The sequence below is a fragment of the Amblyomma americanum genome, chromosome 1, assembly GCF_052857255.1.
Source record: "Amblyomma americanum isolate KBUSLIRL-KWMA chromosome 1, ASM5285725v1, whole genome shotgun sequence".
Taxonomy (NCBI): Eukaryota; Metazoa; Arthropoda; class Arachnida; order Ixodida; family Ixodidae; genus Amblyomma; species Amblyomma americanum.
Window position 1 is genome coordinate 115,012,203 of NC_135497.1, and position 22,356 is coordinate 115,034,558.

Sequence of the window (22,356 nt, forward strand, 5' to 3'; positions counted from 1 at the left end):
GCTCAAGCACAAACCATAGGGTAGATTATGATCACGACGCTTATGATAGTCTGCGTTTTTCGAACATCGGAACAACTGCCCTTATCGAAAAATGTTGGCAACTATCTCATGACGTTGGCAGCGCCAGCTAGCGGGCGTGTATGGGAAGTAGGCTGAAGTAGGCTATATTGGCTATATTGGCTGAAGCGACGACCAAGGTAGGTTGGCTTTGCGGCGTTCTGTGCGGTGTGCGTTGACAGCCCGCAGGTGCAGTGTTTTTTGGCGTGTTGTCATATTTACCGTTTCTTTGGAATAGCGTCAGTGGCTGTGGCCCTCTTTAAGGGTATTTTCAAGCACCTGACTCGGAAGTGACAAGCGAATATGAATGAAACGGACCAAACCCAAGCCTGTGCCGACTCGGTGGACGCTGGCGTGAACAGGTGACGGCAATCGCGTTTCGTGAGCTTTCGCTGCCTGCACCTTTAGCGATGAGAGGCTGTTAATTGCTGTCGTCCGGCCATTCTACTTACCCGGCTTGGCCAGTTGTCTGACAGTTCGTGGAACAGCATCAGAATGTATGAATTGCTTCTGGCGTCGCGTATGTTGATCAGGCGTTCCAGCAGTAACGTGCAAGTTACTGCATCGGGGATTTTCATTTTTATTATTTTTGGTACACTTCCTTAAATAATCCACCTGTCGTTTGTTCAGCAAACTGGTATTCTTTCTTCTAACTTACAGGGAGGCTAATTCCACTGAAAACGAGGATGCTGAGCGACCTCCAAAAATGCCAAAGCAGGTAAACCGCAGCGTCTCGAAGAGACGCTCATGTAATAATGGGCATCCACTTGATAACAGTTATACATACACGAATAAGAGGTTTTGCGTTCCTTATTATGTATCTGAAGGGGCGAAGCGGGGAACTAGGTAATGTGGTCGCTGCCAGCTAGGGCCAGATTTATTTCTCTCAGTGGAGACAATTTTAGTAGAACGAAAGCTTGAGCTAGTTGGTACGTGATTCTTCACGAAGAAACAGCGCAGCGACAAAGGACCGGTGCTGGACAATCTTCGCGTGCGCAGCCGTCTTGTAGAACTGTGAAGTTTTGTTACTGTGTCGCCTGATGAGTGCTGTTCCTAACGGTGTCGATATGCAAGCAGCAACAGCGTCTTGAATGCAAAAAAGACGAACTGCGCAACAAGAACACGGACGAAAGGGAGGCAGACACACACTAACGCAGACTTACAACTTTGTGTGTGTCTGCCTCCCTTTCGTCCGTGTTCTTGTTGCGCAGTTCGTCTTTTTTGCATTATGATCAACCAACTAGCCCGACAAGTCCTGTTGGAGCGTCTTGAAGACTGGCTTGATTTTCACGAAGATTAGGCTAGCGTAGTCGTGTGCAATTTAGAAATTGCTGCTTAACAGCTCAAACTCAAACAAAATGTGCGTTAGAATTTCGAAGGCAGTATTGTCAGATGAGTAAAAATGTTTACGAGCTGTCATTCTTTTTTTTTTTTTCCAACATTAGGAGGAAGAAGATGAGCTAACTGCTTGTAATGGGGTGTTCTTCATTGACAAGAACTTTGATAACTTTGATGCATTGGAAGACCCACCAAAGTATCCTTTTTGTAATACACCAACATGTGGTGGTTAAGTATAACTAGCTTTTAAATAATTTTATTCTTGAGATTTTGCTATTTTTCCTGAAAGATATTTGTAGCTGCACTACCATTTACGTTGAGGAGAGTGAGGAAGAGGGTGAGGAGAAAAAAGACCCAGCTTCTGGTGATGCTGGACCTGCTGGACCAAGGTGATCTTTTTTGCACTACTGAGCAACCTGCTAGTGCCTTTGCTGTGCTCCCTTGGCTGCAGATCAGGTGCTAAAAACAGATGCAGTAATTTCTGCAGTTATCTTTTCTCGTTTCTGTGTTTGCTTGTTCTTAATTTTAAAAATAAAACCATCACTGCCATCAAATTGGTTGTTCCTACCAAAATAAAAGTGAATTTTTTTTTCAGTGCTGTGCATTTTAGTTTGTTATAGTTTTTAGTGCATTTTAGTTTAGTTACTACTTTTCAGAAAGTTTCTTGCTCATCCTTATTGTGATATTAATGAATAAAATGTGTTTTATTTACAAAACTGTTTCTTGAAGTGGCAGTGAACTCCAGTGCTATTAATGATTATTTTTCACTAGTTATTGCTGGATAAAGCTGTTGGGATTGACATCTTGCAGGGTGGAGTGCTTTAACTGCGGTGGAAATCATTTCTTGAGTGTATGTACCAAAAAAATCGACGCGGCACGTGTATCCCAAAGGCGCAGGGAAATGGCCAGGGAGAGGGATGCAGCCCCCAAAAAGTTGTAAGTGCCCCCGCTATTTTAATGTTCCATTGAGATGTGAAGGTGGTGTTGGTATTTTTTATTTGTTCCACTTTCGAGAGCTCAAGGCTCTGCCATGACTATTTTTCACAGCTCAACTAGGTCATTGCAAGGTGAACTGTGTAATAACAAGCGTATCATGTACAAATACTAACTGCATGTTCACTTGGAAAATGTGTCATCAGCCCTTTTTTTTTTAAAGGTAACTAAATGTGCTCTTGTCGGTGCCTGATCATTCTTTTGTGTATATGAATGCTTAGAGCTGCTGGCTGTAACTTGTGTTTTCATTACGCATTGTGTATTCATTACGAGAGCTTATATTTTTATTGTGATTAGCTAAAAAAGTTGACTATAGACTACTTTTCTGTCATGGAGAAATTCTGTGCAGTGGTCCTGAATGTGGGCAGAGCTCCACTGCAGACTTAAGTTGTATCCAACTATATGCCATGCCCGCTGCCTGTAGGGGCGACTGAAATCCCTCTTGCAGCCGGTTCTGGATATAATGGGGGGGGCGGCGGGTGGTCCGCTGGCTGCACTCTCCAGCGTTGGTGCGCATTTGCCGGCCACGCTGCCGGTTTGTCGCGGCCACAGTGGTTCAAGTTAGTGGCTGAGATTTCCTCTTCGTTATTTCCAGTGACGGATACTTCTTTAGCTGCAGAGATAAGAAAGTCAAAGCCAAAGCATTCTTTATTTTTGAATGTACACGGTAGTGCATAAAAAATATTTGGAATATAGCTCTGTGGCTAGTGAAACGGTCCAATGGAAAAGAAAAAATACACCAGGCAGCCATAATGAGCAACAAAAAAATTTTAAGAAAAAGAAACAAACCAGAATAAAAATAGCTCGGAATAAAATACTCTCTTGAACACTTCAGAGCAAAGCAATTTTAAAAAATGTGAGAAAAAAAACCACAGAGTGATAAGGAACAGGAAGGAAAAGTTCATAAAGGTCAACAAACCATTAAAAATGTGGGGGTCAGGGCTCTTCCTGGTTGCTAATAAAGAAAAACTTGCAGCAGTGCTTAAAGTTATTTCCAAGCTTCACATTAATAGGCACTGCGTTCCAGACTTTTGCGCCAGAAAATTGAACTAAGCGTTCCCTGTATACATTGTGACAGTCAGGCATATTGAATGCATGTCTTGTGTTACGGTATGGTAATAAATAAAAATTTAGTTGTAGAGGAGTGTTATTATTAATAAAATTATTTGCCAATACACATAGTTCGTAATAAAGCATGGATTCAAATGACAATACATGATGAGCCGCCATGGTGGCTCAGTGGTTATGGCGTTCTGCTGCTGACCCGAAAGGTGCGGATTCGATCCCGGACGCGGTGGTCGCATTTCGATGGAGGTGAAGTGCTTGAGGCCCGTGTACTGTGCGATGTCAATGCACATTAAAGAACCCCAGGTGTTTGAAATTTATGGAGCCCCTCATTACCGCATCCCTCATTGCCTGAGTTTCTTTGGTACGTTAAACCCCCATAAACCAAACCATAAACCAGACAATGCGCGGTGCTCCTTATGTAGACAACTGTGGCTATTATTTGAAGATGCATGGCCTATTACCTGCAATGCTCTCTTCTGTCGTCTCTGTATAGGAACTAAATAGGTTTTGTATGTTTGGCCCCATGGTTCGCAGAAGTAGCTGAAGTGACAGTGAAATAGCAAAAAATACAAAGAATACTGTGCATTGTACAGAAAATACTGCTTTGCCTTAATAGGTGCATAAAAGCTGAAAGCTGTCTTATTACGCACCTTTTCGATATGTTCTTGCCAATGCAGGTGGTGGTCAAAGATTACGCCGAGGTATTGTAAGACCTCCTGAATCCTACAGTTGTTTAATGATATGTGAATCATGTCATTGTCAATGTTTCTTTTCCTAGAGTGCAATACTACAAGTTTAGTTTTATATACATTTATTTTTAATTTATTTGTCCAAAACCATGCGGAATTATTAGACAGTCCTGATGTCATCTTGTTTTTTAGGACTGAGAGCAATTCAGCCGAGAACAAAAGAGCAGTGTCTTCCGCTTACATTAGGACCTTTAAAAATCGAATGGCTTGCGGGAGGTAATTCACGAAGATAGAAAACAAAACCAAACTCAGTACAGATCCTTACGGAAACCCGCAAGTTGTGGGTAGGAATGCGGAATGTGTGTTGTTCACTACTATTTCTGTTTTCTGTCGGACAGGGAACTAGCGAGGAACTGGAGAGAAGTCGCATGCTTCTAATCTTCTCAGCAACTCAGAGTGACAGACACATTCAAACACCTTTTGTATGTCGAAGAATATGCAAGCTGGTTTTTGTGAAGAGCAGTGTTGATTTGCTGCGAAAGTGTTACAACAGCAGTAGTTGTTCATTTGGCTGAAACAAAGCCATGCTGCTCTGCAAATGTTACGTTATTATCAAGCAGAAACTTGCTATATTGTAGTGCTATTAGTTTTTCAAAAAGCGAATTTATTACACGAAACACAGATATGGCTCCAACTGTTAGGATCTTTGCGGTCGCCAGTTTGTAGACAGGCACAACTTTCGCTATCTTCAGATTTGTTGGATACTTGCAACTAATCATCGCGTGGTTAAATATTGTTAAGTGGCGGCCAGCCAAATAATGAGATGAGATGACTGATGGCAATGAGATGATTTAATGGCTGCTGGCCTAGTGCGAGCGCTCCGTTTCGCGCCACTGCCAGCTTCGCCTTCTTCGTCACACTACCCGGGGCCACTGAGCAATCGTCCCGATCGGTGGCAAAGAGACGCGCGAAGTGGTGATGTGCTGCAGAGGATAGGACAGGACAGAGGACAGGAAGGAGAACACAATCTTCATCACAATATGTTGCATGAGGGGCGCATATAGTGGCAACACTGTTTTTTAATACCTTCGCTGGTATTTCGTTATAACCGTTATTACTGTAAGTGGACTTAACTCAGGTGTTGTTGAAGGGAATACATTAACCAAGTTCCTTCCGCAATCGATGAAATGATTATTGAAAATACTTGTGACCTCCTCTGTGATTATATCAGGAAGGATGTTTTTTCTTTTCTTTACTTTAACATCTATTATGATTCCCCATATCTCTTTGGAATTCCCTTGCTGCCGTGTAATTAACTTGCCGTAGTATTCTTTCTTTGAATTCGTCATCATTGCGACCGAATTATTTGCGATGATGCAATGAGAGTGGTTGCATCTTTGATGCTGCTGCAGTATGGCGAGCATTCGTGTGTGCGCTAAGTGCTTGTTGCAAGGGCAACGATACCCGACTACGAAGTACAGTTGATTACAGTTGCTTGGTTCTCAAACTTCTCAACAGCACATATATGCATGTATTGTGAAGCCCCGACACTTCAAGTCACTGTCGAATACTGGTTTGCCCTTCATATAGCCCAGCAACCATGTATCATGGAGCGCTGGCTATACATATCCTCATGTTGTGCTCCTGATAGCAGTTGAACGTCTTGTCAGTAAGTTACCACGCCAGTGCAGAAACAAAACCTTTCGACGCAGTTCCTCAAGAGTTGTGACAGAACGGTCTAATGCTCGATGAAATTATATTCTGTGGTACTACCGTAAAACCCAGTTACTGATGCGTGAGCAGATTGGACAAAAAAGGGGGTGAGGGAATAATGATCGCCTTTTACACTGCATTTAGCAATCAAGCACTGAAGTGCTCGTTTTGGAAGCACTGTGATACGGCAGCAGAGCTAAACGTATGTAAAAGCATCACTGTACAACACTTTACTAAGCAGTTATAGCATTATTATTTCTATATGATTGCTACACTTGCAATAAGACACAGTATAAAAAAAAAACTCGTGGTAATTACACGTACGTTTTAAAACGTGCAGTTTTACACGTCATCCTTGAACGCTTACATTACAGGTAACATTGTTGGTGTAATGTATGTGTAGCAAGCTTTGTCACTTCGTGGTTGAAAAAAAAAGTAGCAACAGCATCATGGTCGGAAATTCGGTCGGTGTGTATACTGGGCTCTTGATGTTTGATTTCTTCTTATTAACAAAATTCTAGCTGGGAGATCTCGCTCTCTTTCGTTAACACCTAAAGACTACCATTGCTTCTAAAGGGCTAACAAACCTGCAAAAATTTCCCGCCTTGGTGGCTTGGCGTTTCACTGCCGACATCACCACATTAAACAGAAAGGGTGACATAACAGAGACCTGCAGCGCACCCAGTTCAACTGGACGACGCGCGGAGACAGCCCCTTGAATGCAAACATGCATTGCGCGCCCACTCAAAGAACCCTGGACATAGTGCAGCAGGTGCCCGCTCACCTGTGCCTACTTGAGACCATACATGGCAAAATTACTTTTGAAAAGTAATTAGTACTGTCCTGGAAATCTCGCAGAAGTAATTAAAGTACATTACAAATTACTGCTGTAAAGAAGTAATGACATTGCATTATAATTACTTGCCTTATGTAATGAAAATTATAAGTTACTTTTCAGATTCGATGCTAAAAAAGTTGCGCAATGGTCATAGTTCCTGCAAAATTTTAAGATTTTTTTGTGTGCACTGCCTTTGAGCTTGAAAGTGGGCGTCGGAAATTTTGCCCCTCTTTGAAGAAAGGTAGCCCTAGTCCATTGAATAGCCTCTTTGCTGGCATAGAAGAGGTCTATCTCGCATCACTCTTCAATCAGAAGTGCATCGTTCAATGCGAAATGTGGTCCCACCCTCCTGATTTTGAAGAATTTGTTGTACGCGTAAACAGTGGTAGTGCATCGACAGCTTGTTCATGCTCATTGTCCCAGAAGTGCACCGGGGCGCAGAGAAACTGCCAGTTCTGCTGTTTAGTAAATTGCATGTTGCGGTGATTATGTTGCTATGTTGTCCTTGAGTTAAAATTAGTGCTTCAAATCCGGCCACAAAATCTAGTTTTCCCGAAAACTCACAACCAACTTTCTTAGCCGATGTCAGTTAAGACTTCTTGTCAGAGCGGTGATGTGGCAGTATATTATGGAGCTTCTAGACTTGCTCAAGCACTCGCAGTGCATCTCTGCAAAGTTGCCATGCGAAGTTGTCATGGTCATGGAGCTTTCCTGGTGGCCCTGCGGAGCATTTGTGTGTGAGACCATATGCAGTGCAGGAAGATGCATAGCAGTTCTGTGACTACTACGCAGACTCCTTACCAAGGGGGATCCTGGCCGCGGCGGTCGAATTTCGGTGGTGAAATTCTAAAGGCTCGAGTACTGTGCGATGTCAGAGCATGGTAAAGAACCCCAGGGGATTGAAATTTCCGGAGCCCTTCACTATGGCGTCCCTCATAGCCTGAGTTGGTTTGGGACGTTAAACCCCCATAAACCAAACCAATCCTCACCAAGGCAGTGCTGATGTCCGTGCGCACATCGCCTCCCGTCTGTGTGTACTGTTTCCCTGTAGTGTTATTGCTGGTTGCACTTTTTAAGGCGAAAACCATATGTGGTCCATTAGCAATGATACCCGGTGTAGTAGTCGGCGTCCAGGAAAAGTGTTCCACAACCCTCAGTGACGTCATCAACAAAGAAAAAAGTTTCTTCCAAAGATGGGGAGAATTGAACTAACACTTTAGATTGCGAGGCGAGCACACAACTCATGGGCCACAAAACCGCGTTGCTTCTTGGTGAATAATGGTTAATTTAATGCATTTTTTCCTTTACGACTGTATGCTAATGAGTAGGTGTGTCATTAGAAACGAAGGAAAAAATATGTTTTCTGTTTCAAAGCATGGAAGTAGCCTTTAGTGCCCTCCATAATTTATTCTTGTTTTGTAGATGCTCAACCCCACAAACGTGCCGCCAAAGCATGGTAGACACAACGAGAAGTGCGGACTCATTAATCAGCAAAAGTAATTTCGCTAGTAATTAGTACTTTTTTCGTGAAATTACTGCTTCAAAGTAGTTCATTACATTGCTAAATTACCAGCCCCGAAAAGTGATGAATTACATTACAAATTACTGAGAAAAGTAATTTAATCAGCGTTATTTAATTACTGCCATGTCTGCTTGAGACCAGAGTAGTGGGATCAAATCCTGATTGCGACGACCTCGTTTCAGTGGAGGCGGAGCACAAAAGCACTCCTGTGGTATTCAGTGTCAGTGCTTGTTAAAAGACCTCAGATGATTGAACTTATTCGGGATCCCGCCTCTACGGTATCAGTCACGGTCCACATGTGGTTTCAGGATGTTACACCTCGCATATGTTTACATAAAAAAAAAATAAGCAAAAAACAAACAAACACAAGAGATCACTATCTTTTGAAAGTATTATTAGTCTTGTGCAACCAAAAGTATTGCAAGCAAATACGTGCACTATGAAGTTTGATACTTCACTAATTTTATCTTTTGAGCTGCAGGGAAGCGCCAGGTATCTTTCACAAAATCCTCCATAGGTGCCGTAGGACATCCGCATGCTGTAAGGATAAAGTAGCTGTTTAATAGAGCACACAAGAATGAGCCAGAAGCACAACATAACATGGCATAGTGCATGACAGAGGTAAATAGGCAGCATAAAACGCAGACATCCTGTCTCTCATGGAGCAACCAATGAAACTTGCTATGCCAATGTACTGCATGGTAATGAGTTTTGCACAGTTTAACAGAGTAATGCTACTCATGCGTAAAAGAAAAGCGAGGTAGGTATAGACGATGATTATCACATCCCCAGAACAGTTTTCTTTTTTTTCACAGTATTCACCCAAGGGTCGGTTGCGATTCACATCGTAAACAAGGAAATTCCTCAGGAAAGAAAATCGTGATCTTCAAGGATAAAACCCACCTTTGAGATTAATGGCATGTGTGTCCAATTATCACTTCATTCCGTAAAGCCTGTGTGTGGCGGCATATGCAGTTATGTAGAGTTTCTGCGGGAGACACGTGAGCAAAAGGCCACTGGCAAGCAGCAAGTCAGCGGGAGCAGCCCCATCACTGCTTCGAAAAAGCGACGACAGGCGGCTTAGCTGCCATTGGCCTCATGGCATATAGTGTAATTGCGGCACAGGTGCCTCCCTTGTTGGTTAAGGTAGCTAAGGGGGAACGCATCACAGGGAAACAAACGAGGGGACGGAGCAGGGTGAGTCTCCACAAGTGAAACTAGTGAGTCTGTGTTGCTGGTGATATCAGGTAAGCAAAGTCTACTTCTAGGTACCACCAGTTCTTGATAATTTTTAATACTTCCAGCCATTCTGAACCATGAACTAAGTAGTTGCAGTGAAGGGCACATTGTTTGCTGCAATGAGGCAAAGTTTGTGGGTTAAAATTGTTGCATTTGTTTCCTGTAGGCGTTACTTTGAGCATGAAATGCTGTCACAACGCTTCCGGCCTGGGGTATACAGGTAAGCATCTGAGTCTCTGCGTAAAGATTGGATCAAAATAGAGTATCTGTATTTTTATCAAGATGTGAATGGAACATTTTTAACATATTATATCATTGTGAAAATGCATGTTGCTTGTACATATGCAACAGGAATAACTTGTACATATGCAACAGGAACAGCGTGACTAACAGCCTAAACCCCCCTCCCCCGCGCCTTTCGCGACACAGCTGTCGTTCTTTTCACACACCCCCCCTCCATACTTAAAAGATGCTTGCTACTGCCCTCAGTCACTCCTGATGAAGGAGCCGAGTCGGCATCGAAACGTTGGGTTAACGTTAACATATTTGGTTGGAGATGTGCAGTTTATTATAAGGAATAACTTTATGCTACTCCTTTGTACGACTAGATTTTCTGTGTAATCCTGTATAATAGTACCAGTAAAATGGCATGAGTTTCTTGTAGGTCACGTCACAAACTTGTGTATCTAGACGATGCTTACCAGCCATAATGGCATGAGTTTCTTGTAGGTCACATAACAAACTTGTGTATTTAGACCATGCTTACCAGCCAGCCTGAGACTCTTGGGTCAGTGCATTGCAGTTGCAAAATTAATATCCTGTGTCGGCGAGAATTTCAACACTATTACTTTGTTTACAAATAACTCTAACGAATAGGAGAGTAATTACTCATTAGCATCCACCCATGCGCAGCCATACGGCTACAGAGGAAAGCTATACAGCTTTCGCCCCAGACGGGCGATGGGCCTGGGTTCGACTCCTGGACCAGGACGAATTTTTATTCAACTGCGAAGTTTCTGTGAAAGCTGTATAGCTTTCTTTTGTAGCCGTATAGCTGCACTTTGGTGGATGCTAATGAGTAATTACTTCATTTACAAAACTACTCCACCTTAGGAGATTTCTTTAAACGTTGGGCCAACTGGGCAAGGACCTTTGTAAATTTGTCACAGTTTTTTCATATTTGACAAATTTGCTTACAGTTATGTCTGCAGATCTTTTCGCTCACTTATTTTTACCTTGCTGGTTTCAGTGAGGAGCTCAGAAAAGCTTTAAACTTGCATCCCCGAGATCTACCTCCATTCGTCTACAGAATGCGTGTAATTGGGTATCCACCAGGATGGCTTAAGAATGCAGTGGTTGAGAACTCGGGGATCAAAATATATGGCTTGGATGAAGACGGTAGGTTCAGTTTCAATGTTTCCAAATAACTAGAGAATAGATAAAAGTGCGACTAGCGAGTTTAGATGCACAATTTTTTTTCTCATTTGCACTTGTGTTAATTGTGTTTACATGCAGATATGTCTTATTTCACAATTTTGTGCTTGAGTTTTGTTGTTAGAATACATCATCTTGATCTTTACTGAGGTATCATTGAAATGCTGACATCTGCTACAGGGCAGGCGGTAATGGACGTGGAAAATACATTGTTTGCCTTGGGGTGGAAGGTAAATGACAGTTATTGATTGCGACATGCAACGTAGTCATTTTGTGACATCTCTTGTGATTTAAAATTTTTCAGCTGTGTCTACTTTTTTGTTACACGTAATCTTGTGTAACAATCTTTGAAAATAAAAAGCCAAAAGTTCATCACAGTAGTCATCTGTGTTGCTCTCTCTTCTCAGTAACTGGGTGTGGATTGACTGGGCTTTGTGTTGCATGTACAAAAAAAACTTGGGCAAATTTAAGAAATAGTGGGAGATGGAAATTTTAAGTGAATTTTCAGCAGGAAAACTAAATATGCATTGAATTATAATTATCTATCTACTATGTATTTTTATTATTTAATGGGCACTGAAGGGGAATGTTAAATCCAGATAGATAGATTAGAGTTCTGATACAAGCAGATATATTAATATTTTTGGCAAGAACAAAGCTTTGATAAGCCAGGAAATTGTTAAAAAGCTAAAGACACACAGTGACGACTCTAAAACTGCACTTTGACCAGGTGCAATTCTGAAGAACCAACCAAATTGTATCTTGAAACTTCAAGAAACACATTGGCACAAAAAAAAAAATTCACATACACAAAAGAGACGAGGTTATGATGGCCTGTCTGTCGTCTCTTTTGTGTATGTGAATTTTTTTTTTGCGCAATGTTTTTTTTTTTTTTTTCAAGTTTCAAGATGCTAAACCAACTAGCCCGGCAGCATGTTTTACCAACCATAATTGGTTCAGTGCTTTGATGTGCACCACTACTTTCAATGGTCAAGTGCTGTTGAAATAGGGGAAAGTAGTGTGGTAATTGCTGCTGAGATGAGAGAATACGAAACATTGCTTATTTTGCATGGCATTCAGTCTGCCTGCTTGAAGCCATTGTGCGTAGCAACTTAAAGGAGTACAGGCACCTAATTTTGGTGGCATGTTTTCTTCTTTACAATGATGCGGAAGACACTACTACACATGAATCACCATGTGATATTCACCTTAGACCGCTGGAAAATTTATTATATTTTTCCTGTCATGCTGTTTCGGTTTCGGTTTCAACAGTCGAACGATGGATGTGGCGTCAAAGAGTGGTTTTATGTCACATGAGGCATGCAAAAACGTCCATAAGTTGCTGCTTCGTTTTAATTCCCTCAAGAGCCAGAATGACAACAAATGGGGAAGCAGCAATTGCAGTTTTTTCATGTCTCACGTGACCTGTAAGCACTTGTTGACGTCACAGTTTTCATTCGGCTGTTGGAACTGAAACCGAAACAGCATGAGAAACAAATGCGATTATAAATTATCTAGCGGTCGTAAGAAAATACTAAGTGGTAATCCATGTGTAATAATGCCTTACCCACCATTATAAACAAGAAAACACAGCTCCTTTAAAAGTACATGGCAAGCATGAGCTCTCGTGGTTGTTCTCTTTCTGAATGGTGAAGCTGCCTTGCTTTGAGTGGATAGCTTTACACCATTGAGGGTGGTAAACAGTATGGTGCCGCCATTTGTTGCTAAATACTGTGACGAAAAAAAAAATTAGGCAAAGGTTTAACCTAGTTGAACCTAAGTAACCAAAGCGAAAGCTTTAAAGGCAACCTTTCAGCGAGCTACATCCACTGGATGATTGGATTCGGCTTGTCTTGCAACCTCTGAGAAGCGGACAGTTCACGAGGCATCTCGCCTGGATCATCCATGACGACTACTGCTGTTAAGTTATCGAGAGCTGTTTTAGTCCATTGGCACTGGCTGAGAATCAGCGGAGGCTGTCTAGAGGGAGCGAGCGCGTGGCTCTGGAATAGCTGCGGTTGAGTGGCGTCGTGGTTGTCACATGACTAGGCAGAGGCGAGCACTCTGTTTTGGTGGCTACGGCAGCTGAGTGACATCATAGCTCTCACGTGATTTCTCCTCAATTTAAGGTCAAACTCGCGCACACAGCAAAGAAGCTGCGGAGGGGAGTAGTAAAAGCTTTCGCATTTAAAAAGCCATCTGATCAGCAAGCCAAGCGGTTTTGTTTTTGTTCTTTTCCTGAGATTTAATGAAAGTTCAGACAGTTACATAATAAATTGGCATATCACCTCCTGTAATGCGTGGAGGTGTAAGGGGGAGAGGAAAATGGTGTTAGCATTTTGAAGTTTTCTCACGAAATTTTATCAACTTTTTGTTTAATATACCCTTTAGTTTTGTTCAGCTATGATATTATGAGCCAATTTAAATATAACAGTTATTGACAGATTTAAAACATGCTTTGAAGATCAGGTGATGCAAGTTTTTTGCTTAGAATTGTATGCCAATATGCTTGAACATTGCTGAATTAAGTGCTGTCACATCTTTGGTTTTGTATCATGTTGTTTGTGCTATGTTTTCTTCCTAGATAAAGCAAATGATACTGATATTGAAGAAGGTGAAATAAAATCCGAGGAGAAATCAGGTGGGTTTACTTTATATTTTTTTTGCGCATGACTCAGTGTGGTCAGAATACTGATAGTTATCTTTCATGCTCCTCTTTGCCAAGAAGGCTTGAAACAGTCATCTAGCTTTTAGGCACACTAAGAGATTACAGGGCATGACCATTTCGTGCTGTATAACAGTATGCAGAATTCTTTGGAGCTTATATATGTATCTCCCTTGCTTCTTAATTTAGTGATATATGACACAAGCCGGTTGATCAGAATCCCTGGCTTCAATTGTCCTGTACCAGACGGAGTCTATGATGCAAGTATCTGTATTTCATTTTTGTTTGTGCAGTGGAAACAATGCTCCTTTTTAAGCCTTTTTTTGGAAGGACATGGCCTCTTCTGTACTGAAAAGTGCTTCAGCTTGTGTGCATCGGCATTTAACAAAAGCAGTATATGGTGTTCTGTAGGTGCCTCCAGAGTGTATGTTTGTGGAGTGTTCAGCACTTAAAGGTACAATCTGCTGAGTTTTATTGGCCATATTTTCTTTGTGGCAATCAAATGCTCCTTGCCCAAATAATGTATGCTCGACTGTGGTTCTGAGACCACAGGGGGCAACTAGGGGGGGAACATTTTAAAACCAAATATTTTTTGACATGGGATTTTTTTTTTTTTTTTTCCTTTTGGTAGGTGGCGCCTGAAAGTCATGACGTTACAAATCACAGATGTGACACTGACTGCCTGCCGCCAAGGCTATTAGGAGTGCGGCATAAACTGACATACTCAACTTGTCGGGAAACTATAGTTTAAAGCACTGTTTCAAGAAACTGTGTCTAGAATAAAGATGATAAAAAAAGAAACGAACAAGCCATGCAATATGTGGCAACCAGGTGCAAGAAAAATGGAGCCTGAAGTTTCTTCCATCAAAAATAACCCTGTATTGTGCTCAGTACTATTCATAAAATGTAGTATATGCACTCCAAGCCCCAGCAGAGTGCCAAAGTTTTAACACAGTATGTTTGAACGCAGCCTTACTTTATCTGCCATTTTTAAATATAACAAGTCCAGTAGTAGTAGTAATTGGTTTTTGGGGGGAAAGGAAATGGTGCAGTATCTGTCTCATGTATCGTTAGACACCTGAACCGCGCCGTAAGGGAAGGGATAAAGGAGGGAGTGAAAGAAGAAAGGAATAAGAGGTGCCGTAGTGGAGGTCTCCGGTATAATTTCGACCACCTGGGGATCTTTAACGTGTACCGACATCGCACAGCACACGGGCGCGTAAGCGTTTTTCCTCCATAAAAACGCAGCCGCCGCAGTCGGGTTCGAACCCGGGAACTCCGGATCAGTAGTCGAGCGCCCTAACCACTGAGCCACTGCGGCGGGTAAACAAGTCCAGTGTATTTAAGGGAAACCCCCTAGGTAGAGTAGATTTCACTTGCAGTGAGTAGTTGCTTCCCAATTTAAATATAAATTACTGACAAAACTACCAGTACTGTACTGGTTGCTACCATCATAGATGAAGACCTACGAGAATAAGTCAGTAATTTTTATCACCAACAGTAGGCTGTCCCTTTAAAGGGACGCTGAGGACAGCTCCATCCAATTTTTGTCCTTAGTAAATCTATTCTGTGCCTCTTTCCTAGTATGTTGATGCTTGTCTGGAAGCAAAAGACGCATTTATTGCCAAGAACATTTGCGATTACAAATTTACCTGCCACTATTCAGACTTCTCATGTCTACAGCAAAAAGGAATCCGTGTTCACCATTTTGAAGTAAATGGCAGTGTAGCCTAGCCTCTGGGATCCGCAACCAAAAAACTGTGTTGATGCGTGCAGATTACTTGCTAGATTGGCCAGTGATGGTGACACCTATAATTCATATTTTTTCCTTTTCTATCGTATAAAAAGCTCTGTAATCACTGAAAGTAGTGTCATTGTTACTAGAATGCAGTAGAATCGCGATAATTCAAACTTTCGGTTAATTCAAACAAAATTCGAAATTTTTGGTTGGCTGGCTATATGTTCAATGCATTTTAAAGCCTGTTAATTCATACCGCGGATTGTCTTACATTCACTTTGAATATTCAAACTTCTTGGCTTGCTCCAATGCTCCTGGCGCACGAAACAGTGGCGGCCGAGATCGGATATGTCAGGTTTACGGCTCCATGTGAGCTGAAAATTCGGCCCCTCCAACAGGTTAACTTGGATGCGGTCTGTGTCGGTCGGCGTCGCCCCGTCGCCACATTGTTTCGCTTTCTGAGCTTCGCTACCAGCCCGCGGCGATATCGGCTATCAGCGGCGCGTCATAGAGCCAACGTCAGCTGCACGCCAGATCAGACGCTTGTCTTTTTTTGTTGCTCTGTTCCAGCGCAAATGTGCATTTCCTTTGCTTCTCTCTGCATGGTCGTGGCCCAAAAAGGCGCTGTCATCGCGAGCTACCCGTTGTGTGGTGGCTCCACCGCTACTGCATTTGCATCTGTGAAGGAGGCCGCAGAAGGCCTTACTATTTTCAAGCAGTTCTCCTTTGATATTCATGACAATGGGAAAGCAGTGCACCATGACGTAGTTGTGAAAAATCGTCATTGCTGCACAGTTTTCACTAAAAAGCAGGAAGCCATTGCTTATCTTTTCTTTAGTTAAATTTGCTGTGCTGCAAATCTGTTTTTCTTATGGCCATTTTATTGGGAAACCAATGCATTATTGATAACTTTTTTCAGCCGTACAACTAGTCAGAGACTGCTGGTTGAGAAGAAATATCAGTGCTTTTCACCCATATTTTATGTTGTGCTAAAGCATTTAGCTACGTTTGCATGTTGAAAGAGTTCTAAATTACTGTTTGTATGCATAGATGTCCATAAAGCAAATCACATTTAGTCTTGGATCATATTAAGGCACACTTCTGATAATCCAAATAAAAATTGCTGGCCCGTTGTAGTTTAATTAATGAAAGTCTGTTGTATGATAAATTATCTATACAAGCCAACTTAGTTTCTTCTCAGTGTGTCTCCAACATTCTTGCATTGAATGCCATTTTACAAATGTGCAGTTTATTTACAGATGCACGCTGCGCATGGAATGCCTCCACTTTCTCAACATCAGCAGCTTCCTTCAGGTAGTCTATACGTGGAACCAGAGGTGAGCACTTAGTATTCTGTATGGTGTGGGGTACAGTGCAGTGTTTTTAAGGTGAGGTAATCAGCACCTAGCTAGTAATTTATTCCTGCTATGCCACATCCTAGCTTTGCATATGAAGTGTGGAACTAGGCAATTTTGCCTGAGTTTTAAAGAAGAAGGAAAAGTAAAAAAATAAGCTGGAATTCATTCAGGTGAGGCACCTTTGTGTAGAGTCTTCAACAGCTTTTCAGTAACTGTGTTACTACACTGGTAGAATGTGTCAACCATCTCGCCAGCATTATGCACAGCATACACTGCATGTTTTGCTATGCCAAAACATGCCAGAGGCTTCGGTGTTTAAGAGTTGTTCAGGCTTTGCATTTATTTATTTATTTATTTATTTATTTATTTATACAAAATACCCCTAAAGGCCCTCAATTTGAGGGTATTAGATAGGGGGGGGGGGGTACAGGCAAGTAATCAAAAGAAAGAAGGAAATAAGCCAAAAATTCAAGAAACTACAAGCAAAAAACAGATAAAAGCATATGGATCCTTGGAATAAAAATACAAAACCGACATAATTAAACAATAAAGCAACATTAAAAGAGCAGCAGGCAATAAAGTTAATACAAGTTATACAATGTCTGTCCACAACGGCATGAAAATAAAACTGTCAGAATCATCAATAACAGAAATAAAAGACAAAAACCTAATGCACTGGTAAGTTAACAATGTACTGAAAGATGTTACGCAGAAGTAGTGGCAGATATTAGTTAATAAAATTTCTCCGGATCATTAGTGGTGGTAGCAACATCTGAAGGGAGAGCATTCCAGTTGGTTATAGTGCATGGAATGAATGAGTGTACATAGTTAGATGTACGGCATGACAAGCGCTTAACTTTAAACGGATGGTTGTGGTGGTCAAAAATGGAAGAAGACAAAGAAAAAATGTCATTATGAAGTGCTGAGTGATGATACAGCTTATGAAAAAGTGATAAGCGTGCAACTTTATGACAGGGATATATAGATCTTGCAGATCAGCGCATTTATTCAAGGCTGTGATGCTGGTATGATGTGAATAATCAGAGTAGATGAAACGAGCTGCGCAATTCTGCAATGATTCGATGTTATTTATTAAATATGCTTGATGAGGGTACCAAATAGCCGAAGCATATTCAATTTTAGGTCGAAAAAGAGTGGTGTAAGCACGTAATCGGAGGTGAGAGGGAGCATGCTTTAAGTTATGTTTTAAGAGGCCTAATGACCGATTAGCAGATGCAAGAATAAGGTTAATGTGGTGGTTCCATGTTAGGTCGGAATGAACGTGAAGACCGAGGTATTTTGCATTTGCCTGAATGCCTTCTTAAGGGGCTGCGAAGGTTACAGCGCATGAAGACACGGGTGACTGAAGAAACGGAGTGGACAGAACACAGCACTACTAACAACTCAAAGTTTTATTGAGGGATTTCTTGCTTTTATACAGTTCCAGACCTTAACAACGAAAGGAGAAAAAACAGCATGCAAGCACACCGTATCACCTACCTAATGTGATAACTGCATGCATCAGATCCTCGTGCTGCGTCCAAGGTAGCCCATTTATTAGTTTTTTTTTTTTTGAGCAACATCAAGAACTTGTTGACACTTGGCACTGGCTGTGCCATTTTTTGCAGCTTCAGTTATTTCCCTTGCAAGTTGCTTCCTAAATTTGTACAAATCTGTGTTTTATTTTTTAAAAGCCAGCACTGTATTTACGGCATCCATGATGGCGCTCTGGCAAGTGGCTTGCCGTTCACCTGCTGGTCTGGCTTATATACGGTCTCCCACAGGACAATGGAATAGAGTAAACCAACCCTTGAGTGCAATCCACGAAGTCCTACTGGTGTGGCTTTGAGCCAGCTTTCTTGCCTTCGGTTTGGTTCAAAATTCACCACTGGACACCCACCGGTAAAAATGGGTACAAGCATCCCCCACCCAGCACCCGGCTTCCTCAAGGGTGTGCTTTTACCCACTGTGCTTTTTCGGAGGCAAACCCAGTTTCGAAAACCTCAGCCTGCAAAACTGGTTCATGGTACCATGATTACACAGGGTTTCTCACTGAGTTCAACCAGCATGTCTGAGCAGACGTACAGGTTCAGCTGTCAATACTGCAAGCGATCTCCTTCGAAAGAAGAGAAACTTCAGAGTAACACTACGGTCTTGGGCAAGTGTGGATTTCTCCAGCTGTCTAACTTTGCAAGGAAATATCATTGCTCATTGCTTTCCGGGCCCAATATGTATGGCATTTTGGGTGGAGCAACTGCTTCATGATGCTGTAGATATCAGCAAGTTCTGCATGATGGGTGTGCGATGTCAAACTGTAAAATCCGTTTAAATTATATGACATCTCAACCGTGATTGATTCATGTTGGAAGCAAGTTTTGCGCTACCAGGAACAGATTTCACACAACTTAAAAATTTGCTGTCATTATTCCTTTAATTTTGCAACTCCTGTGGCAGGTTTGCGGAGGATTTTTCCAAGATGACATCGCTTATAAAGACCTCATGTTTTAACTTTTCTAGGTTTTGGCTGCAAAAAGCTTTAACGGGCGACGGAAGGCGTCTGCATCAGCCACGAAGCCAAGTACAGATGTTGGTGAAGTGGTTGATATGAACATTGATGATGGGGCTGAGGAGGGGCAGGTTTGCTTTGCAAATGAAAACACTCTTGCAGGTGAAGTATGCATTTCTTGCTGTTGGAGTGTGCACTCCAGTGCCTAGAGTTTCATATGCTTGCTGCTTTTAAATTTGGCAGTTTTATCAGTAAGAAACACAGGCTGACATTATTCTTTCCAAATGATTTGCAATATATATTGCAGGGCATATATATTCCAATGTTTACACAATGTAAGAGGAGCCAGCATACACGACTTGGAAGACATTTCTTGTGTCACCTGATTCATGTTGCTTGAGAAAAGTTTGGTTTTCAGCCAATAGCATGTGATGCGTTAATATGTAACATGCCTATATGTGTCCAAACGGTAGTTCTGCAGGACTGCTGCAGATACCCATAGGAATCGATTAATACAAGGCCACTGCGAACCACAGCAAAAGAGATCATTTGGAAGGTTCCTGAAATGTCCGAAAATTAAGCTGTCAGTCACAGTCCAATCAGAACTCGAGGTATAGATCCAAATCGCTCATTGAAACACAGTATTGGGTTTCGTGGAGCAAGAAAGCTTTCTCCGGATCGCCTCTTGGTATACTACTCCGTATGTTTAAATTGCGGAATACTGAAACATGCACTGGCAAAGATTGGACTGTAGATGGTCGGTTTGGGACTTTCTGCCTCACTTTCACCCTATGCGCATCGCCCTCCCTCTGCCTTACCTCACCTCCTCTGCCTTCACTTTTGCCTATCTGCACGAGGCTGAGGGTGGATAAGGGTGCCCACGTCTTCATTACAAATGAATATTTTTTATTGAAACTTCATGTGCTTGCTTCTTACACATTCAACCGTGCAATTAATAAACAAGTGATAGCAAGCAGCCCTTTATTTGAAAAATGATTGTCTGAAATCTGCCTTTTTCATGCGGCCCCTCTGTGCATGCGCGCCTGTCCTCCTCCAGCCCAACTGGTTGAAAACAAACTGGCATCTCCTACTGGGCATTCGCAGTTCATGTTAGCTGTATTTAGTCGCAACTCAAGAGCGCAGCAGCGAAGCCTCTCAAAGAAGGCCCTCCAGCCAATGGCATCGGCTGGTTTTCATGAGTCGGACTAGGCAAGAAAGGGAAGTAGAAAGGCCTTTTTCCCCTTTAATGGGGAAATTGAAAAGATGGTGCGGGGTCGCTAGGGCCGAGGACAAAGGCCCCTGTCCGTTCCCTGCCTAGTCTCTCTGCTGCAGAGGCTGGACAGGAGCCTCTTTCGAGGGGCATTCGCTGCTACATTCTTGAGTTGTAACCGACCAATGCACCTGCGGTAGATGACAGCAGCCATCAAGCACACACTTGCCACTTCGCGTGCGCGGTTGGAGCCTGCATCTCCAACATGCGTGTGTTTTCAGCCTGTAGGAGAATTTTCGACACTCCCCAGAAGGCGCCAGATCTTGTGAAAAAGGTGAATTGTCACTTTATTTTGTTGGTTTCAGAAGACCACATGGTTCAAGTATAGGACAAAATTATAAGCGTGAAAATGGCTGCTTGAGGTAGCTGCATGTTGCAGTTGTGTACCATATTGGAATTTCATGACAGGAGGCCTTGTTATTTTGGAAAGTGCTGCATTTGCTTCCAGCGTCTCGCAGAGCCTCTGAAGTGAGGAAAAGAAATTTGACAATGTTTTTTATAATCCATGTTCACCTGGGTGAAGACGTGGCAGCAGATTCAAATGGTGCCAGCACACCCACCACCCAAGAATCTCCTGCTCCTAATACTCCAAGTGCTGCTTCAGACTGCAATATTGCCACCCCAAGGAGCACAGAAAGTGATGGACCAGGGCAGCCAAGTCCGGCCTCCGTGGAAGCTGGCAACACTTCCAATTCTGAAGACTTGGCACCAGCGACACCAAAAGTGAAGTCTCAGAATGTGTACATAGGAACACCTATGTTTCTTGGCCTTTATAGCAAGATCAAGACTCTTCCACCACGTGAAAACTTTGCCAAGGACATGACGGATTACATCCCTTTTGAGAACTTACCTGGAACCACTGGAAGATATGATAAGCTGCGTGCAGTTCTTGCAAAAATGCGCCAAGGAAAGAAGGAAACAAGTGACAAGGAAACATGAATGCTGCTACGGAAGTGCCAGGTTGTGCAACTGTGCGGAACGGTATGCTGAAGTTTTACTGTGTCAGCTGACTATGTGCATTATCATAACTTTCTTCATGGACCACTGCCACCTCATAGACAAGCATCATGAGGTGTCAGAGACAATTTCTTTGGAGTAGTAACCATACTCCATTATCTTCATTCTACCGGTAATCATAGAAGCTTCACTGCCGATAATAAAGAAGAGTGCTTTTGTGAAATTGCTTACCATTTGAAATTATTTTCTATTACAGTAGTCTTTGAAGATGCATTGCAAAGTGAGTGAATTTCTTGTTGTCCAAGTATGTATGTACTAGTACCCACAGCAGTTTTTGGAACATGGCGAGATCACAAATGCTGCTTTCTTTCTGCCTGATGGCATGGCCTTTTGACAAGTTCTGAGAGCACCTGCATAAGTGGCAGCACGGACTGCATGAGGCTCTCTTATTCTCAGGTTTTCTAAATTCAAAAAGCAAAAATAGGACACCATTTTTTATATTCATAAGGGGGGGGAGGGGGACTGGCTTTCAGAAACCTTTGTGAATTTCGAGCTTTCATTAAACGGCTACTTTTATTGTTAAAAAGCAATGGCCTTTTGAGAGAACATTTTTATGAATAAGGCATCAAAAGTGGCTTCTGGAAAGGAAACTTTTATTGTTTTATTTATGAAATACATTTTGCTATCATTCTCTGCATGTCTAGGAACCACAGCTAACCAGAGGGAGAACATGAAGTGAACTTTGTCTGAATGGTTGTGTTTGGTGCACCTTAAAGGAACTGGGGCACCGGGAGACTCATGCAATGCGGGTTTTCGAAGACTCTGCTATCGAGGAAAATACAATTTGAAATGGAAAAATGCTCTTTTCATATTGTCGCTACTATGTCCGAATTAGCCAGCAGCATTGGACTGTGATTTGCTAGTACAGTTCTGCCTATTCTCCAGCAAGACTGTTTATAAAGCTGTAATAT

General features: G+C 42.2%; 1 protein-coding gene across 2 annotated transcripts; it reads left to right on the forward strand.

Moving 5' to 3' along the window:
• Positions 1–141: 141 nt before the first annotated feature.
• Positions 142–21,608, forward strand: LOC144113492 (zinc finger CCHC domain-containing protein 8 homolog). 2 transcript variants are annotated; one of them, XM_077646584.1, is made up of 13 exons: positions 142–197; positions 296–419; positions 718–775; positions 1,503–1,591; positions 1,695–1,784; positions 2,206–2,331; positions 9,624–9,677; positions 10,707–10,855; positions 13,476–13,532; positions 13,746–13,816; positions 16,554–16,631; positions 19,170–19,320; positions 20,952–21,608. In XM_077646584.1, exons 2-13 carry the CDS (start codon positions 361–363, stop codon positions 21,365–21,367), a joined length of 1,398 nt encoding a protein of 465 aa, XP_077502710.1. In that variant the 5' UTR covers positions 142–197; positions 296–360; the 3' UTR covers positions 21,368–21,608. The 2 variants fall into 2 exon arrangements, with proteins under 2 accessions (XP_077502710.1, XP_077502709.1); XM_077646583.1 differs by lacking the exon at positions 142–197 and having other exon boundaries at positions 229–419.
• Positions 21,609–22,356: the final 748 nt, after the last annotated feature.

Excerpts from the sequence above, each read along its gene's own strand:
- LOC144113492 (XM_077646584.1), top strand. The coding sequence starts at position 361 with ATGAATGAAACGGACCAAACCCAAGCCTGTGCCGACTCGGTGGACGCT. Across the intron at positions 10,856-13,475 it reads ATATGGCTTGGATGAAGACG|ATAAAGCAAATGATACTGAT; the intron begins GTAGGTTCAGTT and ends TTTTCTTCCTAG. Across the intron at positions 19,321-20,951 it reads AAATGAAAACACTCTTGCAG|ACGTGGCAGCAGATTCAAAT; the intron begins GTGAAGTATGCA and ends ACCTGGGTGAAG.